General features: G+C 43.6%; 1 protein-coding gene across 5 annotated transcripts; it reads left to right on the top strand.

Annotated features, from left to right (window-relative positions):
- Positions 1-14,752: 14,752 nt before the first annotated feature.
- Positions 14,753-22,792, top strand: METTL21A (methyltransferase 21A, HSPA lysine). 5 transcript variants are annotated; one of them, XM_023733035.1, is made up of 4 exons: positions 14,753-14,854; positions 15,768-15,947; positions 17,608-17,719; positions 21,609-22,304. In XM_023733035.1, the coding sequence occupies exons 2-4, from the start codon at positions 15,801-15,803 to the stop codon at positions 22,004-22,006; spliced, it is 657 nt and encodes a 218-aa protein (XP_023588803.1). In that variant the 5' UTR covers positions 14,753-14,854; positions 15,768-15,800; the 3' UTR covers positions 22,007-22,304. The 5 variants fall into 5 exon arrangements, with proteins under 5 accessions (XP_023588803.1, XP_023588804.1, XP_004378333.1 ...); XM_023733036.1 differs by having other exon boundaries at positions 21,128-21,747; XM_004378276.2 differs by lacking the exon at positions 14,753-14,854 and having other exon boundaries at positions 14,885-15,947.
- The last annotated feature ends 502 nt before the right edge of the window (positions 22,793-23,294 follow it).

Here is a 23,294-nt window from a genome sequence, read left to right as displayed (position 1 = left end):
CACCAGACTGAGTCCAGTACAGCTAGATGGTGCCCAGCTACCACCACTGACTGCTCTGACCGGGATCACAACAGAGGGTTCTGGACAGAGCTGGAGAAAGATGTAGAACAAAATTCTCATGCACACAAAAAAAGACCAGATTTACTGGCCTAAAAGAGACTGGAGAAACCCCAAGAGCATGGACCCCAGACACCCTTTTAGCTCAGTGATGAAGTCACTTCTGAGGTTCACGGTTCAGCTGGGGATTGGACAGCTGCATAAAACAAAACCGGACTAATGAGGCACAGCAGTCCAGGGACAAGGACTAGAAGGCAGATGGTGACAGGAAAGCTGGTGATAGGGAACCCAAGGTTTGAGTAAGGACAGTGTTGACGTGTAGTGGGGTTGTTAACCATTGTCATAGGGCAACATGTATGCTAACTGTTTAATGAGAAACTATTTTGTTCTGTAAACCTTCATCTAAAGTGAGAATAGCAACACAACTGGAGGAGTGTAGTCGATGTCACTGAACTGTGCATGTAGAAATTTTTGAAATGGTGTACCTTTGCCTATGTATATTTTCACCAAAAAAAAAAAGGTCGAGAAAGGAGAGGGTTGACATGTCATGGGGTTGTTAAACAATTTCATAAAACAATATGTGTACTACCATTTAATGAGAAAATATTTGTTCTGTAAGCCTTCACCTGAAGTACAATTAAAAAAAAAAATTACTCAAAAAAAAAACTACTCAAAAAAAAAAAATTATCTATGTGAGATCAAATTGACAACAGCAACTCAAAAGGTTTGATGGGAAGCCTAGGGAACAGTGAGTTGAAGACAACGGTGATGGAATAATTTGGAAAAGGATAGTGAGAGTAGCAGCACAACTGGAAGAATATAATTGATGTCACTGAACTGTACATGTAGAAATTTCTGAAATGGTGTATCTGTGGCTATGTATATTTTTACCAAAAAAAAAAAAAAGGTCCTCCAAGGTCGAGTGTTGACATGTCGTGGGGTTGTTAACCAATGTCATAAAATATGTGTACTGACTAACGAAAAACTAATTGTTCTGTAAACCTTTACCTAAAGTACAATAAAAAACAAATTAAAAAAAAGACCAAAAAAAAAAAAAAATCACCAAGCCCAAACAAGAATGCGTCATCAGCCCCTTGAAGAAAATCACCACATGTTGATGGCATCAGGCGTTCTTCACTAGATATGCTAAAAAAAAAAATCTCCTCTGAACCTTCAACTCCAGTGCCTATGAGGACCAGGTTAGCGAGGAATGCTTCTTCCCCCTCTCTGTGCTGGGAACTGAGTGAGTGCGACTCCAGGCCTCTCTGCCTTTTGACATGCTTTGGGAAGAATTAACTCCGAATGTGCAGCTCACTTCTATCCTTTTTCCCTCTTGGAGCACCCTGCGCAGAGCCTGTGCTCTCCTGATTCCCCATGCTGTAACAATCACATGGGAAGCCTGCCGTGATTCTGTGTTGCCTGTAATCTAGCTGATTAAAAAAAAATCAATTGCCGTTGACTCGATTCCGACTCATAACGACTCTATAGGAAGAGAGCAGAACTGCCCCATAGGGTTTCCAAGGAGTGGCTAGTGGATTCAAACTGCCGACGTTTTTGTTTAACAGCCAAGTTCTTAACTACTATGCCACTGACAAGTCAGCTGAATTCTCCAGTTTGGCATTTGCTTGCAGATATAAGCCATACCCTCCAACCTCTTCTTACTCAGTAAACAAAGGGCATATATTTGCCTCCAGCCTTATTCACTTATTTCTCAGCTTGTTCAGAACCTGGGGAAGGAAAAAAGAGATGCTCTTTATTGGGGTCCACTCAGAGACCCCAATGGTATTGTGAATGAATGAAGCTGGCTGGGGTAAAACAGTAAGGAGTGGAGGGGATTGTGGCAAACCGGAAACAGTAACAACCAATGAGGGCAGAGCCATCTCAGCCCCAGCCCATCGCTATGTTGTGGTCATTTGGACCCTGTTTTGTCAGATATTTCAAAAATTTTGAAGAACATCAGAGATCTTGATTTTCATCTGTTCTTCTACTTTCAAATATTGACAACAAAACTAAAAAACAAAACAAATGACACTATGAAGGCCAAGTCTGTATCCTCCCTGGTCACATTTGCATGTAACTACAGTTCCACCTCCTTACATCCCATCAGGAAAACTTTAACTCCAAATGCCCTGTGTCACCTCGGAAGGGGCACTGCTGTAAGCATGTGGGTTCTTTTGGAACTACAAGCTACCATTTTTATTTGGTAATTTACTATCCTCCTTTCGATATCTTTTAGTCTGACTTAATTAAAATATACCCACCTTTTTTACTTTTTTATTATGGTATATAAGTAACAAAACATTTGCCATTTCAACAATCTTCACATGTACAGCTCAGAGACATTACATATGTTCAGCGCCTTGTTCAACTATCATTAACTGTTACCAAGTTTTTCCATCACCCTTAACAGAATGTATCCAGTTTTATACTTATACACAAATTCACATGCACAGTGTGAAAATGAAAATAACTCCATCCCTTTTCTTAGAATTGTCAAAAGACAAACAGTCAATAGCTTCTCACCCAAATAGTTACCACTGGGCCCATGTGGATATTATTATTATTTTGCCTTGGAATTGTTCTTGACTTTTTTTTATTTGTTGTTGCTGAGAATATACATAGCAAAACGAACCCCAATCCAACAGTTTCTACATGTACAATTCAGTGACACTGATTACATTCTTTAAGTTATACAACCATTCTCACCCTCCTTTTCTGAGTTATTCCTCCCCCATTAACATAAATCCTAAGGTTCCTATTTAATCTGAATTGTTGTCAATTTGATCCCATATAAATAGATTTCAAAAGAGTATAATGCTCAAGGCAAACATTCTTTACTAGTTAAGCTAAACTATTGTTTGGTTTTAAGGAGACTTCAGGGGATATTTTTGGTTTAAGGTTCAAAGACTATCTCAGGGCAATAGTTTCAGTGGTTCATCCAGCCTCCATGGCTCCAGAAAGGCTGGATTCCATTAAAATTTGACATTCTGTTCTACATTTCCCCCCTTTTGACCAGGATTCTCCTATAGAATCTTTAATCAAAATGTTCAGTAGTGGTAGCTGGGTACCAAAGGAGGCAGTTGTTCACAGAGGCAATTAGCCACACATCCATTTCCTCCTCCTATTACATGTGGGGAAACCCTGGTGGCGTAGTAGTTAAGTGCTACGGCTGCTAAGCAAAAGGTTGGCAGTTCAAATCCGCCAGGTGCTCCTTGGAAACCCTATGGGGCAGTTCTACTCTGTCCTATAGGGTTGCTATGAGTCGGAATCGACTCTACAGCAATGGGTTTGGTTTTTTGGTTTTATTACATGCGGATATTATTAAACATCAGGTTCATGAAACACATAAAAAAATATATGCATGGCAAATAAAAAAACACATAATAAAAAATAATGAAACTGACTAATACCTTAGGATCATTGACTCAAAGATGTCTAGTAAGTAGAATTTGAACTTAAAAACTCCTGTAGTGAGGTGGGTAATAATCTGATGTGATGGTTCTGTATTGTAACATTCATTCATTCAAATATTTATTCAGCAGTTCTCAGCTTAAACCCACAGACATGACTGAAAAACCCACAGAATATAAGACTAGAAACTTCTCCCCAAGCTGTTGCTTCTATTGTGTCATTGAACAAAAGCATTGGGCATGGGTGCAGCTGTGAAGCAGCTGTGAACAAATGTGATTTCATTAGTAAAATGAAAAATCTAAAAGTTGCTATTTATGCTGCACAGTCCCTCAGTCTAGCACAGAGCAGTTCTCCTGTTCTTTTCTCTATGCGACGAGGTCCTATGAAGACTTTTCACACTGAGAAGCTAGAGAAGAACTGAAGAAAGGTGGTGGCAGGCACAGTTATACCAGCACTCTGTATGTTATCTTTCTCTGACACCAGCTTGAGCTCTATTCCTTAGGCTTTTTGACAATCCTTAAGACAACGCTTTGGCTGTATATTCATGTAGCCAAGGGCAGCGGGCCTCACCCCTGGGGTCAGCCGGGGCTCTGTGACTCACACAACAGAGCTGGGTAGTGATGATGGAGAAATGCCTCTCCTCCTGGGTGTAAACTGTTTATGGAGTTTGGGTACTTCAAAGATGTCAGTCTTATATTTGACTTCTGCTGTTTCCTTTAATTTTTTAAATTTCCATTTAAATGCCATCTCCTTACATCATTCTCTTCCTTTCACCTCAAATGGTCTGCCCTTGTGTATGTGAAGATAGGGTAGGCTACACTGCAATAGTGAATAAACTCCAAATCTCAGTGGCTTAATATGACAAACGTTTATTTCTTGCTCATGTCACAATCCAGCGTGAACTGGGCGGCTTTCCTCCAAGCAGTGACTCAGGGATCCAGCCCCTCCAGTTTGCCCACCTCTGAGGGACTGTGGAAGGGAAGAGAGGGCTTTCAGGCAGGACCGTTATGGGCCACATCCCATTGGCCAGAATCCAGCTACAAGGTGTTAATTAACTGAAGAAGGGGGCTGGAAAATTAGTCTTCTTTTACACAGATTATTTCAATTAATCCTCACAGCAAGCTACTGAGGTTGACAGCAATGTCATAGTCATTTTATAGATGAAGATACTGAGGTTTAGAGAGGTTAAGTGACTCAGAGGCTAAGTGGTGGAGCTGGGATTAGAAGAACACAGGCAGCCAGCCTCCAGAGCCCAGTCTGAGCATACATTTTGTATTGCCTACATTGCTCGGATGATAAAGAGAACCAGGGAAATTGATAACAGATCAATTATATATCTATATTCAATGGAGAGACTCAAGAGTTTTACTACTGTTTTTATTATTTATTCCCTGAATAACAGTAGCTGTACAGAGATGAGAGTTTTGCTAAGAAGGCTAAAGGACAGTGAAGACTAATGGTTCTCAAAGTATGGTCTGTGGCCCCTGGGGAACTTTGAGACCTTTTTTACAGGACTTGCAAGATAAAAACTTTTTCTAATAATACAAAGATGTAATTTGTCTTTTTCACTCTCATTCTCTCATGAGTAAGTTGTGGAGCTTTCCAAAGGCTCCCTGACATGTGATGATATCATTGTTGTGATGTTAACATGTAGTGAATTTATAATTTTTACTTTCAAATGAATGGTTTACTTCTTTTGTTTTGTTTTAATTTCTAATATGATACATATCAATAGGTATAACCCACATAAACAAAAGTCTTTTTGGGTCCTCAATAACTTAAAAATGTAAGAGTCCTGAGACCAAAATATTTAGAACTGCTGGGTTAGAAAGTTCAAGGCAATGTGTTTTCTGGTATCAGTTTAATCTCTAGTCTATATCAATTAAGAGTCTTGGTTTCAAAAATATCCTTTAAAAATATATAAGTTTCAATTTCTTTATCTTTAAAATGAGATTATTACACAATTATACTATTAATCTACGTTACAAAATTGAATAAAATATTAAGTTTAAAAAGCAATCATAGTAACCCAGGATAGCATCAAACACTCTAAAAAACTAAAACATGACAGAACATTAGCAATAAATACAAAGAAATTTCCTTAATTTTCTGTCCCCTTTTCTCCTCAATTCCACTGTTCCTCAAGAAGAGTGGGAAAATGTGTCCAATTTTATATCACCACAACATTCAATCAATGACACCTTCTGTTTTTTGGAGATTAGTATTTATAATCAATCTACCTTGGCCCAGAACAAAGAACAATCACTACACATGAAAGTCCATAGTAACAAAGCACATTTTAAAGGCACACTGTGCATGTAAATAGATAGTCCTTGAATTTGGCTGATGGCTTGGTGTGTCGTTCCATGCTGTTGGCATTGCGGTAAGTTTCAGTTTAAATGAAATCAAGTAGCCAGTCTTTTCTAGTTCACTGCAATGGATATACAATATCACAATAACTCCATATTTATAATTAATGTTACTTTTATATAGAGGGTAAGGTATATGGGCAAAAAGTTCACTGCACTGGAATACAAAGTTGGAATAACTTGATATTTATAAACGGTGCTACTTTAATACAGAAGTTTAGTAATTTAGGCACAAAGTAGCCCATTTACAGAAAGACACATAAGGCTTACCTAAGTGCACAGAGGAGATGCCCCTTAGAGAGATCTCTGTCAAGTGAGCAATGACTGGAACAAACTGAGCTAATAATTTGGTCCAACTTCTGAGACTATTTTGATGTCTAATTTTGTAGTGTGAGAGGGGGTCAAATCATTGAGAGTCTTAAAAAAAATAATATTGAGTTACTATTTTTAAAAGGAGCCCTGGCAGTGCAACAGTTAAGTGCTTGGCTGTTAACCAAAAGGTTGGCAGGTCGAACACACCCAGTGGCTCCATGGGGGAAAGACCTGGTGATCTGCTGTCATAAAGATTAGAGTCTAGAAAACCCTATGGGACACTTGTACTCTATCATATGGCATTGCTGTAAGTCGAAATCAGCTTGCAGGCACCTAACAACAACTACCTGAAACAGGCAGTATATGGAACAAGGCAGAGAAACAGTGATACCTGGTGTTATAGATTGAATTGCGTCCCCCCAGAAGGTGTTGAAGTCCTAACCTCCGGTACCTGTGAATGTGACCTTGTTTGGAAATAGGATCTTTGGAGAAGATATTATTGGAGTCCCTGGGTGCACAAATGGTTAAAGTGCTCGGCCGCTAAGTGAAAGGCTGGCGGTTCGAGTCTACCCAGAGGCGCCTAGGAAGAAAGCTCTAATGATCGACTTCCCAAAAATCAGTCACTGAAAACACTATGGAACATAGTTCCGCTCTGACACACAAGGGGTTGCCATGAGTTGGAATTGACTCAGCGTCAACAGAGGGATAGAGTGGGTCCTAATCCCATCTGAATGGTGTCCTTCCAAAAGAGGAGAAGAGGTACAGAGAGAAACAGAGGAAGGAAGCCATGTGATGCTGCAGCTGCAAGCCAAGGAACGTCTGAAACCATCAGAAGCTAGGAGAGAGGCATGAAACAGATTCTCCCTCTAAGCCGCAGAAGGAATCAACATGGCCAGAACCCTAATCTCGACTCCCAGCCTCCAAAACTATGAGACAATAAATTTCTGTTTTATAAACCACCCAGTTTGTGATATTTTGTTATAGCAGCCCCAGGAAGCTATTACACTCGGCTACGTATTAAGTATCTTAACGTTCAGACAAATAAGCCAGAAAACCGAACCAAACCTGTTCCGACTCATAGTGACCCTATAGGACACAGCAGAACTGCCCCATAGGGTCTCTGAAGAGCGCCTGGTGGATTTGAACTGCCGACCTTTTGGTTAGCAGCCATAGCTCTTAACCACTACGCCACCAGGTTTCCAAATAAGCCAAAGGATGACAAATAATATGATTTCTTAACAGGGTTCTTGGGTCTGAGGCCGACTCTGCAGCAAGTAGCCCCGGAGGAGGATGCCAAGAGTGAAGGCAGAGTAGAGGAAACTCCTGGGCCTCTTCCTGGGGCCCACATCCACAGAGCTAGTCCTTTGAACATTCCCAAGGAGGGAAGAGATGCTTTGTTACCACAGCCATCTGTGATTACATGAGCAGTAACTATAGGCAGTCCCTGGATTGCTAACCAGTTCCGTTCCTAAGTCTGTCTTTAAGTCAAATTTGTAGGTATGGTTTGTATCTGTCAGTTAGTCAGATGTTTGTCTTAGTATATAGTATATCTTTTTATGCATAAAAAACATTTAAAGGAACACTTCCAGATACACTGAAACATCTTTAATAATAAAGTAATAATATTTTGATGCACGTCACAAAGTAGCATCCGCTTGTTTATTACGAACTATTGTATGTACTTCAAATTTTTAATATAATAATTTTTAATACAGGGTTGGTTCGTAACTACAGGTTGTACATAAATCGGACGTTTGTAACCCAGGGATTGCCTGTAAACAGGTTAAAACATGTGAAGAGGAGGAAGGAGTTAATGTGGCTCTCAGGTTACAAACCCTGTTAACTAGGAAAGAACTGGTGCAACACACAGAAGTCAGGAAATAAGCAACTGCAAATATTTAATATATGCTTGCTGCACCGAGCATGTACTAACTACCTTCATCCTCACAAACCAGCGGGGTCATGGTAATATCCTCATTCTGCAGATAAGGGCAATGAGGCTTAGAAATGTTAATTAACTGATTACAGTCATATAGCTAGTAAAGGACATAGTCAGGATTTAAATTCAGTTTGTTTGGTTCCAAACCTGTTTTCTTAACTCTTATGCTATACTACCTTACAGAATAATAAGTGTTGCACTGTTCAATGAGCTTTTACATACATACCTCATTTGGTGCCTACAGCAACACCATGAAGTGGGCATTATTATTATCGACCCCATTTACAGATCAGGAAACTGATGCAGTTTTAGTGACTCGCCCAAGGTCATATTATTAGAGACTAGCAGAGTGGGACTGGAATTCAAGTCCCAAAATCTCTTTCCATTGCACGGCTCTGGCTGCTAAGCAGAGTACTTGGCTTGTGTGGAAGTGGTAGTTATGAATATGGTGAATCTGAAATCCCAGTAAAGCAGCTAAGTAGGCAAGAGTGTAGGGAGAAAAGAACAGCAAGCCTGCTGCAAAGCTACAGCAGCCTGGGGGAACCAAGGGGCAGAGCGGAGGTGGGAGAGGGGCGAGACCAGAGACTAGTGCCCCGACATCATGGGAAGAAAGCCTGCCAGACGGAAGTGCCATAGGGAAGTTTAGGGGGTGGGACAGAGGCAAGACTGGAGTTGGCCAGAAGCAGCTCTAAGACAACATCCCAGGGATGCAGGGAATAGAAGACACAGGCAGAGGGAACAAGCAGTGAGAACCTGAGGCGGCAAGCTTAATCACTCTCAACATCCTGACTGTGCTGGGAAAGAGTAAGACAGGACAGTGGAGAGAAAGAGAAGTAGGTTTAGGAGTTTTCAGGTAACAGGAGACACTTGTGCATGTTTGAAGGCAAAGAGCAACGTGTTGGTGGAATTGTTGGGGGAATAAGCCTCCTTAGAAACGGGGAGGGGACAGAACACCCATGGTCGGTGCTGGCGGTCGTGGTGGGATGGGCAGGGCCCACCTCTCCATCCTAAAATGGACAGAAAGAGTAGCCAGCCATCATGCCTCCATCCAGCAAACACTTACTGAAGTTTGTGCCAACTCAGGACATTTGCTGACAATGAGAGCGGTAGGATGCTGATATCTTTCAAATAAACATCCATCTGTAAGGGTCTAGTTTGTGGAGCAAACTGGATGATGTTAGTCATCATGAAATTATGAGCCAAGAATTTATAGAATGCTTACTTGCCACCTGGATTACTTCCTATAAACAACAACAACAAACATTCTAACTATTCATGAGGACTCTGTTTGCATGTATCAGGTACTCACTTGAGCCAGGTTAAGCAAGAAAAGGAAATCTACTTTCAGGTTACACTGGTGTCCCAGGAACCCAAGAGCCCAGGTAGAGCCAGAAAGGGCCCAGGACAAGGCCCTGGAGAGCTGCTAGGGAGCCAGGCAGCTCCGCCCCAAGCTTCTGCTGGCATCTTCTCTCCTCAGACTGGCTTCTCCATGTACGTGGCACACTATGGCCCCAGACAGGTGCAACTTCAGAGCTCCTTTGTTCAAGGGACCAGCCCAAATGGAATGTATTAATTTGTTTTATCTTCTGTAGGGAACAAAGAAACTCAGCCCAAACTGGCTTAAGCTAATGAGGGAATTTAATGGCTCAAATAACTGAAAATTCCAGACCAGCTGGATCCAGGGGCTCGAACGGCACCATCAGGAAGCAGCTTCTACCTCCTCCATCGCCTGGCTGGCTTCATTCTCTGCTGGTTCTGCCCTCTTGGGACCAGATGACCAACAGGACCTCCAGGCTTCAATCCTTGCCCCACAGGCTGGTTTTCTGAGAGACAACGCCAAGCCAGTTACAGATGGGCTTAATGAAGCCCAGCTTTGGCCACGTGCTCACTTCGGAACTACCCATGACCAGATGGATGGACTATGCCCATTTGCTGGGCCTGGGAAATGCGCCTAGAGGTGGAGCTAGGGCCAAGGTTAGCCCTGCCCCAAACACATAGTAGTAAAAGCAAATACCACATAAAGCTTACTGTTTGGTGGGCACTGTTATAACTGCTTTAGATAGGTTAATTCATTTTAACTTTAGGTTATGTATCAGTTTGTTGTACTGTGGTAGCCTGCATGCTATGATGCTGGAAGCTATGCCACTGGTCTTTCCAATACAAGCACGGTCACCCAAAGTAGACAGGTTTCAGCAGAGCTTCTAAACTAAGAGTAGGAAGAAAGGCCTGGCAATCAACTTCTGAAAATTAGCCAATGAAAACCCTATGGATCACAACAAAATATTATCTGATATTGTGCTGGAAGATGAGCCCCCTAGGTAGGAAGACACTCAAAATACACTGTGGCCGCCACAATGGAATTAAGCATCCCAACAATTGTGAAGATTGTCCAGGGCCCGGCAGCATTTTGTTCTGTTGTACACGGGGACATCATGAGTCTAAGCTGATTCAACAGTAACTAACAACAACATTACCTTCATTGTTTAATCAGCACATTATCTCCATTCTATAGATGGGGAAATTGAGACACAGATTAAAGCATATTGCCCAAGGACACACAGCTAGTAAACCGCAGAGCTGGGATTTGAACCTAGGCTGTAGGCCCCCAGAAGCTGGGCTCTTGATTATTGGCAGAAAGGAACTGCTACCAGGAAAAATGGGATGTGGATGCTAGGCAGGCAATAACAAAGGGTGTCCAGTAACCACTCCAAATTCTCACTCAGTAGAGAGATATATCCAGCATGGGTTGGTATCCATCCTCACCCCAGGCGAGAGTGGGGTAGGGATCACATGGTACCAAGGTGGCTGCTTTTCTGTGACCTTGTACATGGACCAGTTCCAGAAAACAGGACGGACAAAAGAGTAAGTGCCCTTTACCATTATTCCCTGGTGAGGTGTCATATGATTAGGGAAAGGCAATTTTAGTCATACAGATAAAAACAAAAAGCTATCAACCAAATCCCTCTGAGTGTACTTATTTATATTTTACCCCCACTCTAACTTCTGCTGCCCACGAGGGGTTAAGTGGGTATGAAAGTGTTCAGGAGTCTGAAGGTGCATGGGGTACTCTCTGAGCCAGAGGAGAAGTGCAAGCATGCTCCCTTTTTAGTTGTGTGGGTTCAGGAGAGGACCAGAGAAAAGGAGCCAAGTCCACATTTCCATAAGGAAAAAACACATATTTGGTAAACTGTTAAATTATCATTAAACTGGACTTTAGAATTACAGAAAATACAGAAAATAAATCTTTTTGCTCATTCTCAGCCAATCTAAGAGCAGAAGCAGTGTCTTCAGTTCTAGAATCACAGATCGATGAAGGTGTTAAGGCAGTGTGAAGCTGATGCTGCCACTGGGGGCCCAGGTGTAGGGCAGTTAAGGGGGTCATTATGAGCTAGGCAGATCTCTGAAAAAAAAGGATCAACTTTACTGAAAAGGGAAACTGAGCCATCTGCATTTGTTTCCTAGGACTACCATCACTAATTACCACAAAAACAACAGAAACTTATTCTCTTACGGTTCTGGAGGCTAGAAATTTGAATTCAGGGTGTCAGCAGGACCATGCTCTCTCCAAAGGCTCCAGGGGATGATCCTTTACTTTCCCAGCTTCTGGCACTCCAGGTCTGCCTTGGCTTGTGGCAGCACCACTCCAACTCCAATCTCTGCCTGTCATTACGAGGTCGTTTTCCCTCTGCGTCTGTCTCTTCTCCCCTGTTCTTATAAGGACACCAGTCATATTGGGTATCAGGCCCACCCTACTCCAGTATGACCTCATTCTAACTTGATTACATCTGCAAGGACCCTATTTAACAATGAGGTCACATTCACACGTGAGGTGAGGATGTGAACATATCTGCTTGGGGGACACAAATCATCCCATAACACTATCCGTACTAAAACACCTTGGCTAATTTTTGAAATTTCATGCCTCTTTCATACCTGTGTTCTGTCAGCTCTGCTAAATTATACTGTAGCAACAGCTCCCAAATCTAAATGGTTTACCTCAACACAGGTTTATTTCTCCCTCATGTTTCATGTATTTCACAGATCAGCTGTGGCTCTGCTCCAACTGGGGACCTACCATTAAGGGGCTCTCAACTCTTGAGCGTACAGTTCTTGAACAGAGGGAAAGAGCAGTGGCTCGGCCATGAACGGCACCTAGCGCTCCTGCTCAGAGGTGGCACTGTCATTTCTACTCTCATTCCATTAGCCAAGGCAAGCCACATGGCCAAATCTGACCTCAATAGAGTGAGGAGATATTTCTACCTTGGGAAGGGCCACCCGGGACAGTCTCTGAACAAGGTGGATCATTTTAAACAAATCATATCACCTACTACATACCCACTTTTTTCAACGATTAAAAATTAATTTTCAAATATTCACGGGGGGCAGGTGTTTCCTGGACCAATTGGTGTCAATTAGAACCCACATTATTTATTTATTTTTTATTGTTATAGTTTAAACGAAGTTTATATTTCACATTAGTCTTCCATACAAAAATGTAGACATACATTGCTACGTGACTCTAATTGCTCTCCCCACACTGTGACAGCACACTCCTCCTTTCCACCTATGATTCTCCATGTCCATTCAAACAGCTCCTAACCCTCTCTGCCTTCCCATCTCATCTCTGGACAGAAGCTGCCCACCTAGTCTCCTGTATCTACTTGAGCTAAGAGGCACACTCCTCACAAGCATCATTTTATGTCCCACAGTCCAGTCCAATCCCTGTCTGAAGAGTTGGTCTCAGAAATTGTAGAACCCACATTATTTTAAACAAAGCAGAACAGACTTGTCTATTAGTGTTGAGAAATAGTAAATGACATCTTTCTAGATATTCCGTCAGCAAATATGAGGTAAATATCCTCCTATGTTAGCAGAGTGCTGGAGAGGTTAGGAAGGGTGTCTCCTCATCTTTTATTTGAAGACATATGCATGATTTCAGCAGAAAAGGTGAACAGGGAAAAGGGATGGAGGAGGGGCCAGGCTTTATGAGGAGGCTTGGGGTTTAGGGAGGTTTAGCAATTCCTCAAGGTCATCTCATTTAAAGTGTCAGAGGCGGAATCTGAATTTTTAAGGTCTCTCTATGATTCTTCTTGTGCCCAAAGTTGCCTCCCCAAAGAAAAGGGACAAAGAAAGGGAGACAGAAAATAAGGGGAAGAAAGAGAGGTTTAAAAAAAGGAAAGGAAAATTAAGAGGCAGGGGAAGCACAGTGAGACAGAGGAGATAAGAAAGGAAATACTAGGAGAGAGAGATACGGAAAAAGAAAAAAAAAAGGAGAGGGAGAGAAGACAAAAAAAGAGGTAAATGGCTGGTGGTCTTCAAAGTTCACTTCAAACCCTCTTCCCAGCCGGTCCACAGTCTTATGTTGGCAGGTTAGAGACCAGGAGCGAGGCCCCGCACGCCCCCTGCCGGAGAGACGAGGCGCTCAACCCTAGCTGCGTATGGGTGCCAACCAAACCAAAAACCAAACCAGTTGCCAGTTGAGTAGATTCTACCTCACAGCGACCCTATAGGGCAGAGTAGAACTGCCCCACAGGTTTTCCTACGCTGTACTCTTTACAGAAACAGACTGCCACATCTTTCTCCCACAGAGCGGCTGGTGCGTTCCAACCGCTGACCTTTCTGTTAGCAGCCAAGCGTTTAACCACTGCACACCAGGGCTAGGGAGCTCTTAAAAATACCAAGGCCCGGACCTCTCCTCGGACCAACAGAACCTCTCTGGGGCGGGACAGGATATGGGGAGTTTTAAATCTTTCCAATTCATTCTAAAGTGCAGCCAAGGATGAGAATTAGCGAGAGAACGGCGGAGTTGTGGGGGGGGGGGGCGGAACTTGGGGTTAAGGTCGGGCAAGAAAGAGAAACCGTCTCTGAGAAGAGGATGCCGCCTCCCGCGCAGTCACACTGGGCGCTGACTCTGGCCCGCGCTCTCCCAGAGGTCGTGGCCCGGCTGCCGTTAGCTCCTTCTATATCAAGCATAGGTGCCCTAAGGGCAGGTGCACTACCAGTTGGCTCCGGTAAGAGGGATATTAGCACGTCGGAATCTACAGCCAGTGCCCGGGTCAGGGTCTGGGGCCGAAGGCGCGCTCCCGGGCCCAGCCGACCCGACCCATTTTAAAATAAAGGCCTGGGCACCACGTCCGGTCTCCCCGTTTGCGCTTTAGTTGAGCGGGCTTTTTGACTTTTTCCACTCTGTTGCTGTCAAGCCGGCAATTACGCCACTTCAGTGACGCTGGGACGAAGGGGTGATCATGCCTTCTTCGGGGCGAATTTTCTCCTACACTCGCTAACTGGCCACCTTCGAAACTAAAAACAATCAAAATGCGAGAAAGCGAGCCCAAGCACATGGTTAAAAAAGTGGAACCCGCATAAGCGCGTACGCAGTGCTTCCTCTCACTCGCCGCCGGCGCGCCAGCTGCTCGGCACCTCGCTTTTCCCCCCAAGCTCCCCTCGGCGGCCGGGGAAACTCCTTTGGTCACACCCGAACACCCTGGGGCCCCACGTGGGGAAACTCCGACCCGCTTCCCCGCCCCCCCCTCCTCCGCGCCCCATCGCAGGGCATCCGCTACAGTACCTGCCCGGAGAGCGGCGTGGGGGCACCGGAAACGCGTGTCTCTGGGCGGGGCCACCCATCCGCCGCCTTCGGGCGCCGCCACCGCCACTGCCGGGCGTGGCTCGGGCTCTCCCGCCGTCTAAGGCTGGTAGTTTCCGCAGCCAACCTCCGGGCCGGGGAAAGCGAAGCTCGTGCGGCGCTGCGGCCGCCTCCGGAGCCGTAAGTACCGCGGGTCCTCGCCTCGGGCCTGGGTGTCTTGTGGGCCGCACTTCGGGGGCGGCCTAGGCGTGCCTCCGGCACTCGGTCCGGGAAACTCAGGGCGCTCTGGGGTTGGGTGGGCGTCCCGCGCGGCCGGCGGGTCCCGAAGGGCCCTGTGGGCGCCCATCCCCGCCCAGCTCCTGGAGCCGGGGGCCGGCGGGAAGGAAGGACGCACTGTCGACCCTTTAGAGGGGCGAGGGCGAGTTTAGGGGGCTGCGGGGAGGCCTCTTGAGCCGCGGACGCCCGGGCTCTGGTCCTCGCGCTCCCCACGAGCGACTCGGATTCCCCGAGTGTCTTTCGCTTCCAGTCTCAAGTAGATGAACATTATCGAGCGTATATATCCGGCTAGTGTCAATAAGCAGGATAATCAAAACGTTACCACCAAGTCCAAGTGCAAGTTCGGTTCCATTGTTGTGAACGATTTGGAAACGCACAGACAGACCGATACACCCACACCCACACACCCAAACCCAGGCGTCCAGCGTTGGGCTGCAGCGGCAGTGGACGCGGTCAGGACAGTTTAGAAAGCCCTACTTTGTCTGTTTGACGACCCTCGGCCGGCACCGTGTTTTGCGCACCTTATCCGGCTTCACGGAGTGGTAACTGGATAAAAGTGTAGGGCATCGTGCAGCGGTTATAACGTTCTGGGTTCATTTGCCCAAAGACATTCTAAATTAAGAGCTAAACCTCACTTGTCATGAGACTGGAAGGAAAAGCCATACAAAAGGAATTAGACACAGGCTTCCTCCTCCCTTCTTTCCTACTCTCTTTCTCGCATTGTTTCGTTCTTTTGAACTTAACACAGCTTTGCAGCTACTTAAGAGATAATGCGTTTTCTGGTCAGAGCATCAGCAAGGACTCTTTTGCATGACAGGCTTGAAGGAGCAGAGAGCTGGGCGCTGGCGAAATGGCCCTCGTCCCTTACGAGGAGACCGCGGTGATGGGGTTGCAGAAATTCCACAAGCCTCTTGCCACCTTCTTCTTTGCAAACCACACAATCCAGATCCGGCAGGACTGGAGGCAGCTTGGAGTCGCTGCGGTGGTTTGGGATGCGGTAAGCATGCTCTGGGGACCTCTGAAAACATCCACGCTTGATAATAAGACTGGTTCATAGATTATTTTAAAAAACAAAAAAGAGCTTTATTGATAGATCGTTCACATACCATACATTTCACCCGTTTAAAATGTACCAAACCAAACCAAACCCGCTGCCGTCGAGTAGATTCCGACTCATAGAGACCCTATAGGACAGAGTAGGACTGCTCCATAGGGTTTCCAGGGAGCACCTGCTGGATTTGAACTGCCAACCTTTTGGTTACCAGCCAAGCTCTTTAAAACATACAGTTCAGTGGTATTTAGTATATTCACAAGAGTTGTGCAGCTATCACCGCAATCCATTTTAAAACACTTCATCACTTCCTCCTAAAAAAACATACCCACTAGGAGTCACTCCCCTTGTCCCCCACCATGGTATTTTAAGGGTGAGTGAATGAAAGCTGAGGGAGGTTAAATGACCTGCCAGGGTGAGGGGGCAGTGGAAAGAAAGCAGGAGACTGCTTTTGACAACCATTAACCTTGTCTTTTTTAAAAATTGCACAAAGAATATTGTAAGGTGATAATTCCGCAAATAAAGATCATGTGTTTTCGTTAACGTTTTCCATAGTTGTAACCATGGCACAATTATAATTGTGTTTTTACTTCTTTCTCTTGAAGCACTGTTACTGGATTGAGGACAGTGGTGTGTGTCCTCAGCATCTAGCCCCACACCTGGGACTCAGTGGGAGCTCAGTTGATGTTGAATAAATGATTGGCATCTGTTCTATTTTACATTATTAACAGTGTATTAGGAATCTTATGTAAACATTTAGGAATAAAAATGTTAATGTATTCTAACCCTGTAATATCACTTCTAGGAATCTGGTCCAAGGTAACTACATGAAAGGTATTCATGTAAAGAGTTATAAGGATAAATAATGGTGAGGAATGCTCACCAAGAAGAGGAATTGGAATATTATATGGCCACGAACGACAAATTATATTAAAAATTATGTTAACGGTACAATTCTTTTATAGACTTATAAGCAAGTGCTTACTCACACATCAGGTGTCCAAATTTTTGGCTAAAATTTATCTTCTGATGCTCAAAATATATGGTGAGAGCTCCCATGGGGCACGGATCGCACTGGGACACGAGAGGGAGAGGGAGGTACAAAGTTCTGGGACCCTTAGGCACTGCTCTGCTTTTTTCCCCTGGGTGAGGATGTGGCCTGGCTGACCTGAGCTTGGTTTAGGAACTGGATGTTCCCTTAAACAGAATCACAGATTGTTCATGTTAGTTCTTCCAGAATAGTTTTATAAGCCTCAAGTGTAAAAGGACTGTGACACAGCATGAAATTAAACTCCCCAGAGTCAGCAAGCCCCGTCTTACGTAGACAGTGTTACTGAGCACTGCTGTCCCTGTTAGGGACTTTGGCAGAGACTGGGGAAGTTGTGTTGTGGTATGCCATATCTGTGCTCTTGCAGATCACCTCGAAGCAGCAGCTAAGGTCCTGTGTATGGTTAAATTGGAAATTGAACCTCACAGTGGAGGGCGTCTGTGTGTATGCATGTGTGTGTCTGGGGTCTCTTCCTGCCAGTGCGTAGCCTACCTAAACCCTGTAGCCTGTAAAGCACATGTTGACCTTAATCACAATCACACTTGTGTTTTGACTCAGGCCATTGTTCTTTCTGCATATCTGGAGATGGGAGCTGTGGAGCTCAGGGGCTGTTCTGCGGTGGAGCTGGGTGCCGGCACGGGGCTGGTGGGCATAGTGGCTGCCCTGCTGGGTGAGTGTGACCCATTGGTTCTCTCCTTAGTGAGGGGAATTCAAGAGGTGCATTTGTGGTTTTCTTAGCACAAAACCCACTGTTGGCTTTCCCCTTACTGGGTTTTTTTTTTTTTTCCCCTTCTGTTTATTATGACTTGTGGGCCAGCTGGCTGGTGCTCTTAACTCCAGTAAGGCTATCATAATTTCTTCTCTGTCTCTTATTCCCTGTTAGTTATACTTCTCATGGGAGGTTGCTTTGCCCCCTCCAGTTCTTTGAAGTTAATATTATGATCTTGAGGCGACTTAGGTTTTAAGATGAATCTTAACCATGAATATATAGTTTTTTACAGCTTAAGATACTTCCCCATACACCATTGAATTTAACCCAGTGAGGGAGATAGAGCAGATAGTCTCTTCATAGCTGGAGGAAACTCAGCACACACACATCATATATGATGCTTCAGTTAACATTGTATTCTAAGCATTTCTCTGCACTACTCCATGATTCTTATATTTATTATTTATAGTGGCTACCAGGTTCTAGGTGCTGCGGATATAGCAGTGAACAAGTCAGGCTGGTCACTGCTTTCACGAAGCCTAGGTTCCAATTCTAATGGGGCAATAAAGACAAACATTACAGAAAAAATGCCCCAAAAGGCTAAGTGCTGTGCAGAACATTCATATAGGGTGATGCAATTTTCTTGTTAAAAGAAAAAACAGCTGCTAATTACTGAGCAATTAGCTAATTACTGCTAATTGCTATGTTTTGAGTGCTGTGTGTTTGCCCTCTCTTGTTCTCACAGAAGCTCTGCGGGATCAGCCTACTTAGTTTCCCCAAGTGGTGGAAGGAAGGCTGGTAGAGGTTAAGCAGCTTGCCCAAGGCTGTACAACTAATAGATTGCAGACTTAGATTTTGAATCCAGTTCTGACTCACAAGGAGCCCTGGTGGTGTAGTGGTTAAGAGCTTAGCTGCTGACCAGAAGGTCCACCGTTCAAATCAACCAGCTGTTCCCTGCTCCTTGGAAACCCTATGGGGAAGTTCTACTCTGTCCTATAGGGCCACTATGAGTCGGAATCAACTCCACAGCAATGGGTTTGGTTTTGGTTTTGGTTTTCTGACTCACAAACCTTGGTGCTTAGTTTGAAAATCTCCCCAGGTGTCTTTAATGCAGCCTTCATGCTATTTGGCAACTATTCTTAGAAGAAAAATATCCCATCCTTAAGACAGGGTTCTGTAAGTTGGGGTAGGGCAGGCATCTGGATTTCAGAAGCTTTCTAGGTGATTCTGATACCCAAGCAAGCCTGGAGACCACTGTCCTAAAATATATATGATATGCTCAGGAAGAAATTGTCTTTTACTTTTCTGTAATTCTAGTGTGAATCTCCTCTGAACTTTGACTTGTATGTCTAACTAAGAACTGGATACAGGTATCTCTCCCTGTTTACTTCCCAGCATCTCAAACAATCCATGTTTAAACCCAAATTCTTCTTACCTTTCCAAACTCCTTCTTTCTCCTTTGTCCTGAGTTGGCATCATTATCCAAGTAATCACCTAAGCCAACATTTTGACTCTTCCCCTCCCAACCTTCCCTGAGCCCTGCTGATTCCGTCTATTAACTACTTCTTGAATCCATTTCTCCCTTTCCACCCCCCACTGCCAAACCTCCTGTTCTCCTTGGGGTAGCCTTATAACATCCCCATGTAAGGTAGGTATTATTTTTAATTTTCATATTTTTCAAGTGAAACTGGAGTTCCAGGAAACTAAGCTACTTTCTGATGTCCTGGTCTGTGGAGACCTGGGACTCAAACCCAGGCTGTCAGACAGCCCTGGATCGAGCTCTTGTCATCTGTCTCCTGCATGATCATATTCACCCTCCCACCTGGCCTTTCTGCCTCTGCTTTATTTTCTCAACTCTGCTTTCCCCGTAGCAGTCAGAGTGGTCCATCTAAAATGCAAAGCGATCGAGTCATCTGTACTTAAACCTTCTGTGCCTACCACTGGCTCTGCAATCACACCCTGCCTGAATCTTCAGCCTCAGTCTTTATTCTTCACTACCATTGCACTGCTTGAAGTTCCCAGGACACAGGTGGTAGGTCCAGGCTTGTGCAATCTAACAACTCGAGTATTTGCATCAGTATCACACTCTAGGATAACAAATGTCGAATTAAATACTGTCCTAATGTTGCATGTCAGTATAAGAAACAGTATAAGCTACCACTGGAATGATGCTTACTGTAGCTGGTCTGGAATCGTGTGGGAGAATTCTCTATAAAGATTACAAATTGATGAAGGATGCGGATAAATAATTTTGTTGCTGTTGTTGTTAGGTGCTGTCGAGTGAGTTCTGACTCATAGTCACCCTGTGTATAACAGAGTGAAACACTGCCTGGTCCTGCACCATCCTCACAGTCGTTGTTATGCTTGAGTCCGTTGTTGCAGCCACTGTGTCAATCCATCTTGTTAAGGGTCTTCTTCTTTTCTGCTCACCCTGTACTTTACCAAGCTTGATGTCCTTCAGGGACTGATCCCTCCTGATAACATGTCCAAGGTATGTGAGACAAAGTCTTCCATCCTCACTTCTAAGGAGTATTCTGGCTGTACTTCTTCCAAGACAGATTTGTTCATTCTTTTGGCAATCCATGGTATATTCAGCATTCTTTGCCTAAAAATAATTTTAGAAATGTTGAAACAGAATTGTAAATTTCAGAACATACGGGGCTAAAACAGAATACGATTACCATTACTTTATTGTTACTATGATGTAGATGAAGCGTTTTAGGGCTGACCTTATGTTCAGTTTTCTCAAAGCCATATTGGGTCAAAAAATTATATCTTTTGGTTCGTAGTAAACAATCCATACAAACAAATTAATAAATAAAATGTTGTTGTTAGAGCCATCGAGTTGGCTCCCGATTCATGGCAACCTCATGCATGACAGGATCAGACTGTTGTGATCTGTAGGGTTTTCATTGGTTGATTTTTCAGAAATAGATCACCAGACCTTTCTTCCTAGTCTATCTTGGTCTGGAAGTTCCATTGAAACCTGTTCAGCATCATGGTAACACGCAAGCCTCCACTGACAGATAGATGGTTGTTGTGCACGAGGTGCATTGGCTGGGCATCGAACACAGGTCTCCTGCATAGAAGGCGAAAATTCTTCCATTGAACCCCCACTGCCCCCTAATAAATAAAATATTGCTCATTAATTTTCCATGTTCCATGTGAAAAGTTAGTACTAATAACATCATCTAGTATTTTAACCTACAGTACTTTCATACAATCGACTAATTTCTAAGTTTATCATTTCTTAATAATTACATATGTATTACATAAATGCATATAGGTTCGCTGCTTCATAATAACGTAAAGAGAGGTGGACTGGCATTTTGTAGTAGCCAATTAATCTCTTCCTTGATTCTCTTTTAGCTTTAACTCCAGAGAGCAACCGTTCTGTTTTTGGTGTCTTAACCACCTTTGTAGTAGACTACTGCCAGATTTTTTATTGTTGGATTCTATTTTACCCTGAGACCTACTGCCTTGAAGAACATGACCTAATGAATGATACAGAGTGGGAGCACCTATGGGGGGTGGGCCAGCTCGTCTTGCAGAATTTGGAAGCAGCAGGTTGTTGGCACTTGGTGACTCTGCACTTCACAGGCACAACTTCAGCAAACAGCAGATGTGTCATAGAAGCACATCAAAGGTTCGCATTTGCCAGAAGGCAGTCCAGAAGGAGCTGCAGGTCACTGTTCTTATCGATTTCCACTACCCATGAAGGACGTGGTATTTAGCACATTAGGAGGAATATTTAGAGACACATACTCTGCTCTGTTTAACTTGACCCTCTCTCTGCCCATTACAGTTCTACTGATGTGCACATGACTTTTCTCTCTGTCTCACATTCTAGGTGCTCATGTGACTATCACGGATCAAAAAGTAGCATTAGAATTTCTTAAATCAAATGTTCAAGCCAACTTACCTCCCCATATCCAACCCAAAGCTGTTGTTAAGGAGCTGACTTGGGGACAGAATTTGAGGAGTTTTTTACCTGCAGAATTTGACCTGATACTTGGAGCTGATATCATATATTTAGAAGAAACGTTTACAGATCTTCTTCAAACACTGGAATATCTCTGTAGTGACCATTCCGTGATTCTGCTAGCTTGCCGAATTCGTTACGAACGGGATAACAACTTCTTAGCAATGCTGGAGAGACAGTTTACTGTGAGTAAGGTTCACTATGATCCTGGAAAAGATGTACATATTTACAAAGCCCAGAGGAAAAACCAGAGGGAGGACTTGTAGTTGAGTATAATTTATAAGACTGTTGTCATTGAGTGTGTCAATTAAGGTCTTAGACTGGAAATCGAGCCATATTTAATTAAGTGGCTTACTGTACAAAAATTCAGATCAATAGGTTCTCAAGGGACAAAACGTATGTACACTTTTAAAACAAACCGTACTTTGTCCCATTACTGTGACGTTTTAGTCATATTTAATTCACTTTGAAATTCAATAAATGTTAAAGGAAAGTGTGAGGGTTTGGTTTATGTTGTTTCCCTATCCCATGCTACTCCCTCTTGATAAATAGTTTTCATTGATGCTATGATAAAAGACTGGTGTAAAGTTGTCTTCAAACCAGTGTTTTGGTGAGGCTAAATTGTGCAAATTACTTTAAAACATGTTCTGAGATATGTAATGTTTAACCCAGTTTTCTGATTTTCCAAATATGAAACGAGGTTTAATGTGCCTTCCTGGAGCTGTTAAGGCTACTGAAATGTCTGCCTTATTTAGGTCTAAATACTTTTGATTGTTTGAGATTAGGACATGAGTTTGCCAGGGTCTCATGTTTTATGGCTTAATTTCAGGTTTAAGTATATAAACAAAGGAATAAGCAAAAATAAAATTTTAGTTACTTTTTGAAAAGCACCCAAAATTTGGGATCTGCATGTGCTGGGAATAGGTTAACTACTTCTTGTTTTTTTTTTTAATTGTACTTTAGATGAAGGTTTACAGAGCAAATTAGTTTCTCATTAAACGATTAATACACATACTGTTTTGTGACATTGGTTGCCAACCCCACAACATGTCAGTGCTCTCCCCTTCTAGACCTTGGCTTCCTCGTTACCAGCTTTCCTGTCCTCTCCTGCCTTCTCATCCTTGCCCCTGAGTTGGTGTGCCCATTTAGTCTCATTTTGTTTTATGGGCCTGTCTAATCTTGACTGAAGGATGAACCTCAGGAGTGACTTCAGTACTGAGTTAAAAGGGTGTCTGGGGGCCATATTCTTGGGGTTCTCCAGTCTCTGTCAGACCAGTAAGTCTGGTTTTTTTTTTGTGAGTTAGGATTTTTGTTCTGCATTTTTCTCCAGCTCTGTCTGGGACCTGTATTGCAATCCCTGTCAGAGCAGTCGATGGTGGTAACTGGGCACCATCTAGTAGGTTATCTTCAAACTAAAAGCTGTAGCCTTCCCCTTCAGCTTTACCACTTCTCAATGCTTTTGTGTATTTCTTTCCTAAGCTTTCCCTGCCTCCTTATATTACTTAGGATGATAATGAGAAAAAGTTGTAAAACTCATCCCTGCCTGTGAAGCTA

The sequence above is a fragment of the Trichechus manatus genome, unplaced genomic scaffold (assembly GCF_000243295.1).
Source record: "Trichechus manatus latirostris isolate Lorelei unplaced genomic scaffold, TriManLat1.0 scaffold00056, whole genome shotgun sequence".
Lineage (NCBI taxonomy): Eukaryota > Metazoa > Chordata > Mammalia > Sirenia > Trichechidae > Trichechus > Trichechus manatus.
Note: the sequence above shows the minus strand (reverse complement) of the source record. Positions and strands in the feature narration are given on the sequence as shown.

Bases quoted from the DNA above. Each gene is read 5' to 3' on its own strand.
- METTL21A (XM_023733034.1), top strand. From the start codon at position 17,449: ATGGTTAAATTGGAAATTGAACCTCACAGTGGAGGGCGTCTGTGTGTA. The intron at 17,720-21,608 runs GTGAGTGTGACC...CTCACATTCTAG, and splicing joins CATAGTGGCTGCCCTGCTGG to GTGCTCATGTGACTATCACG.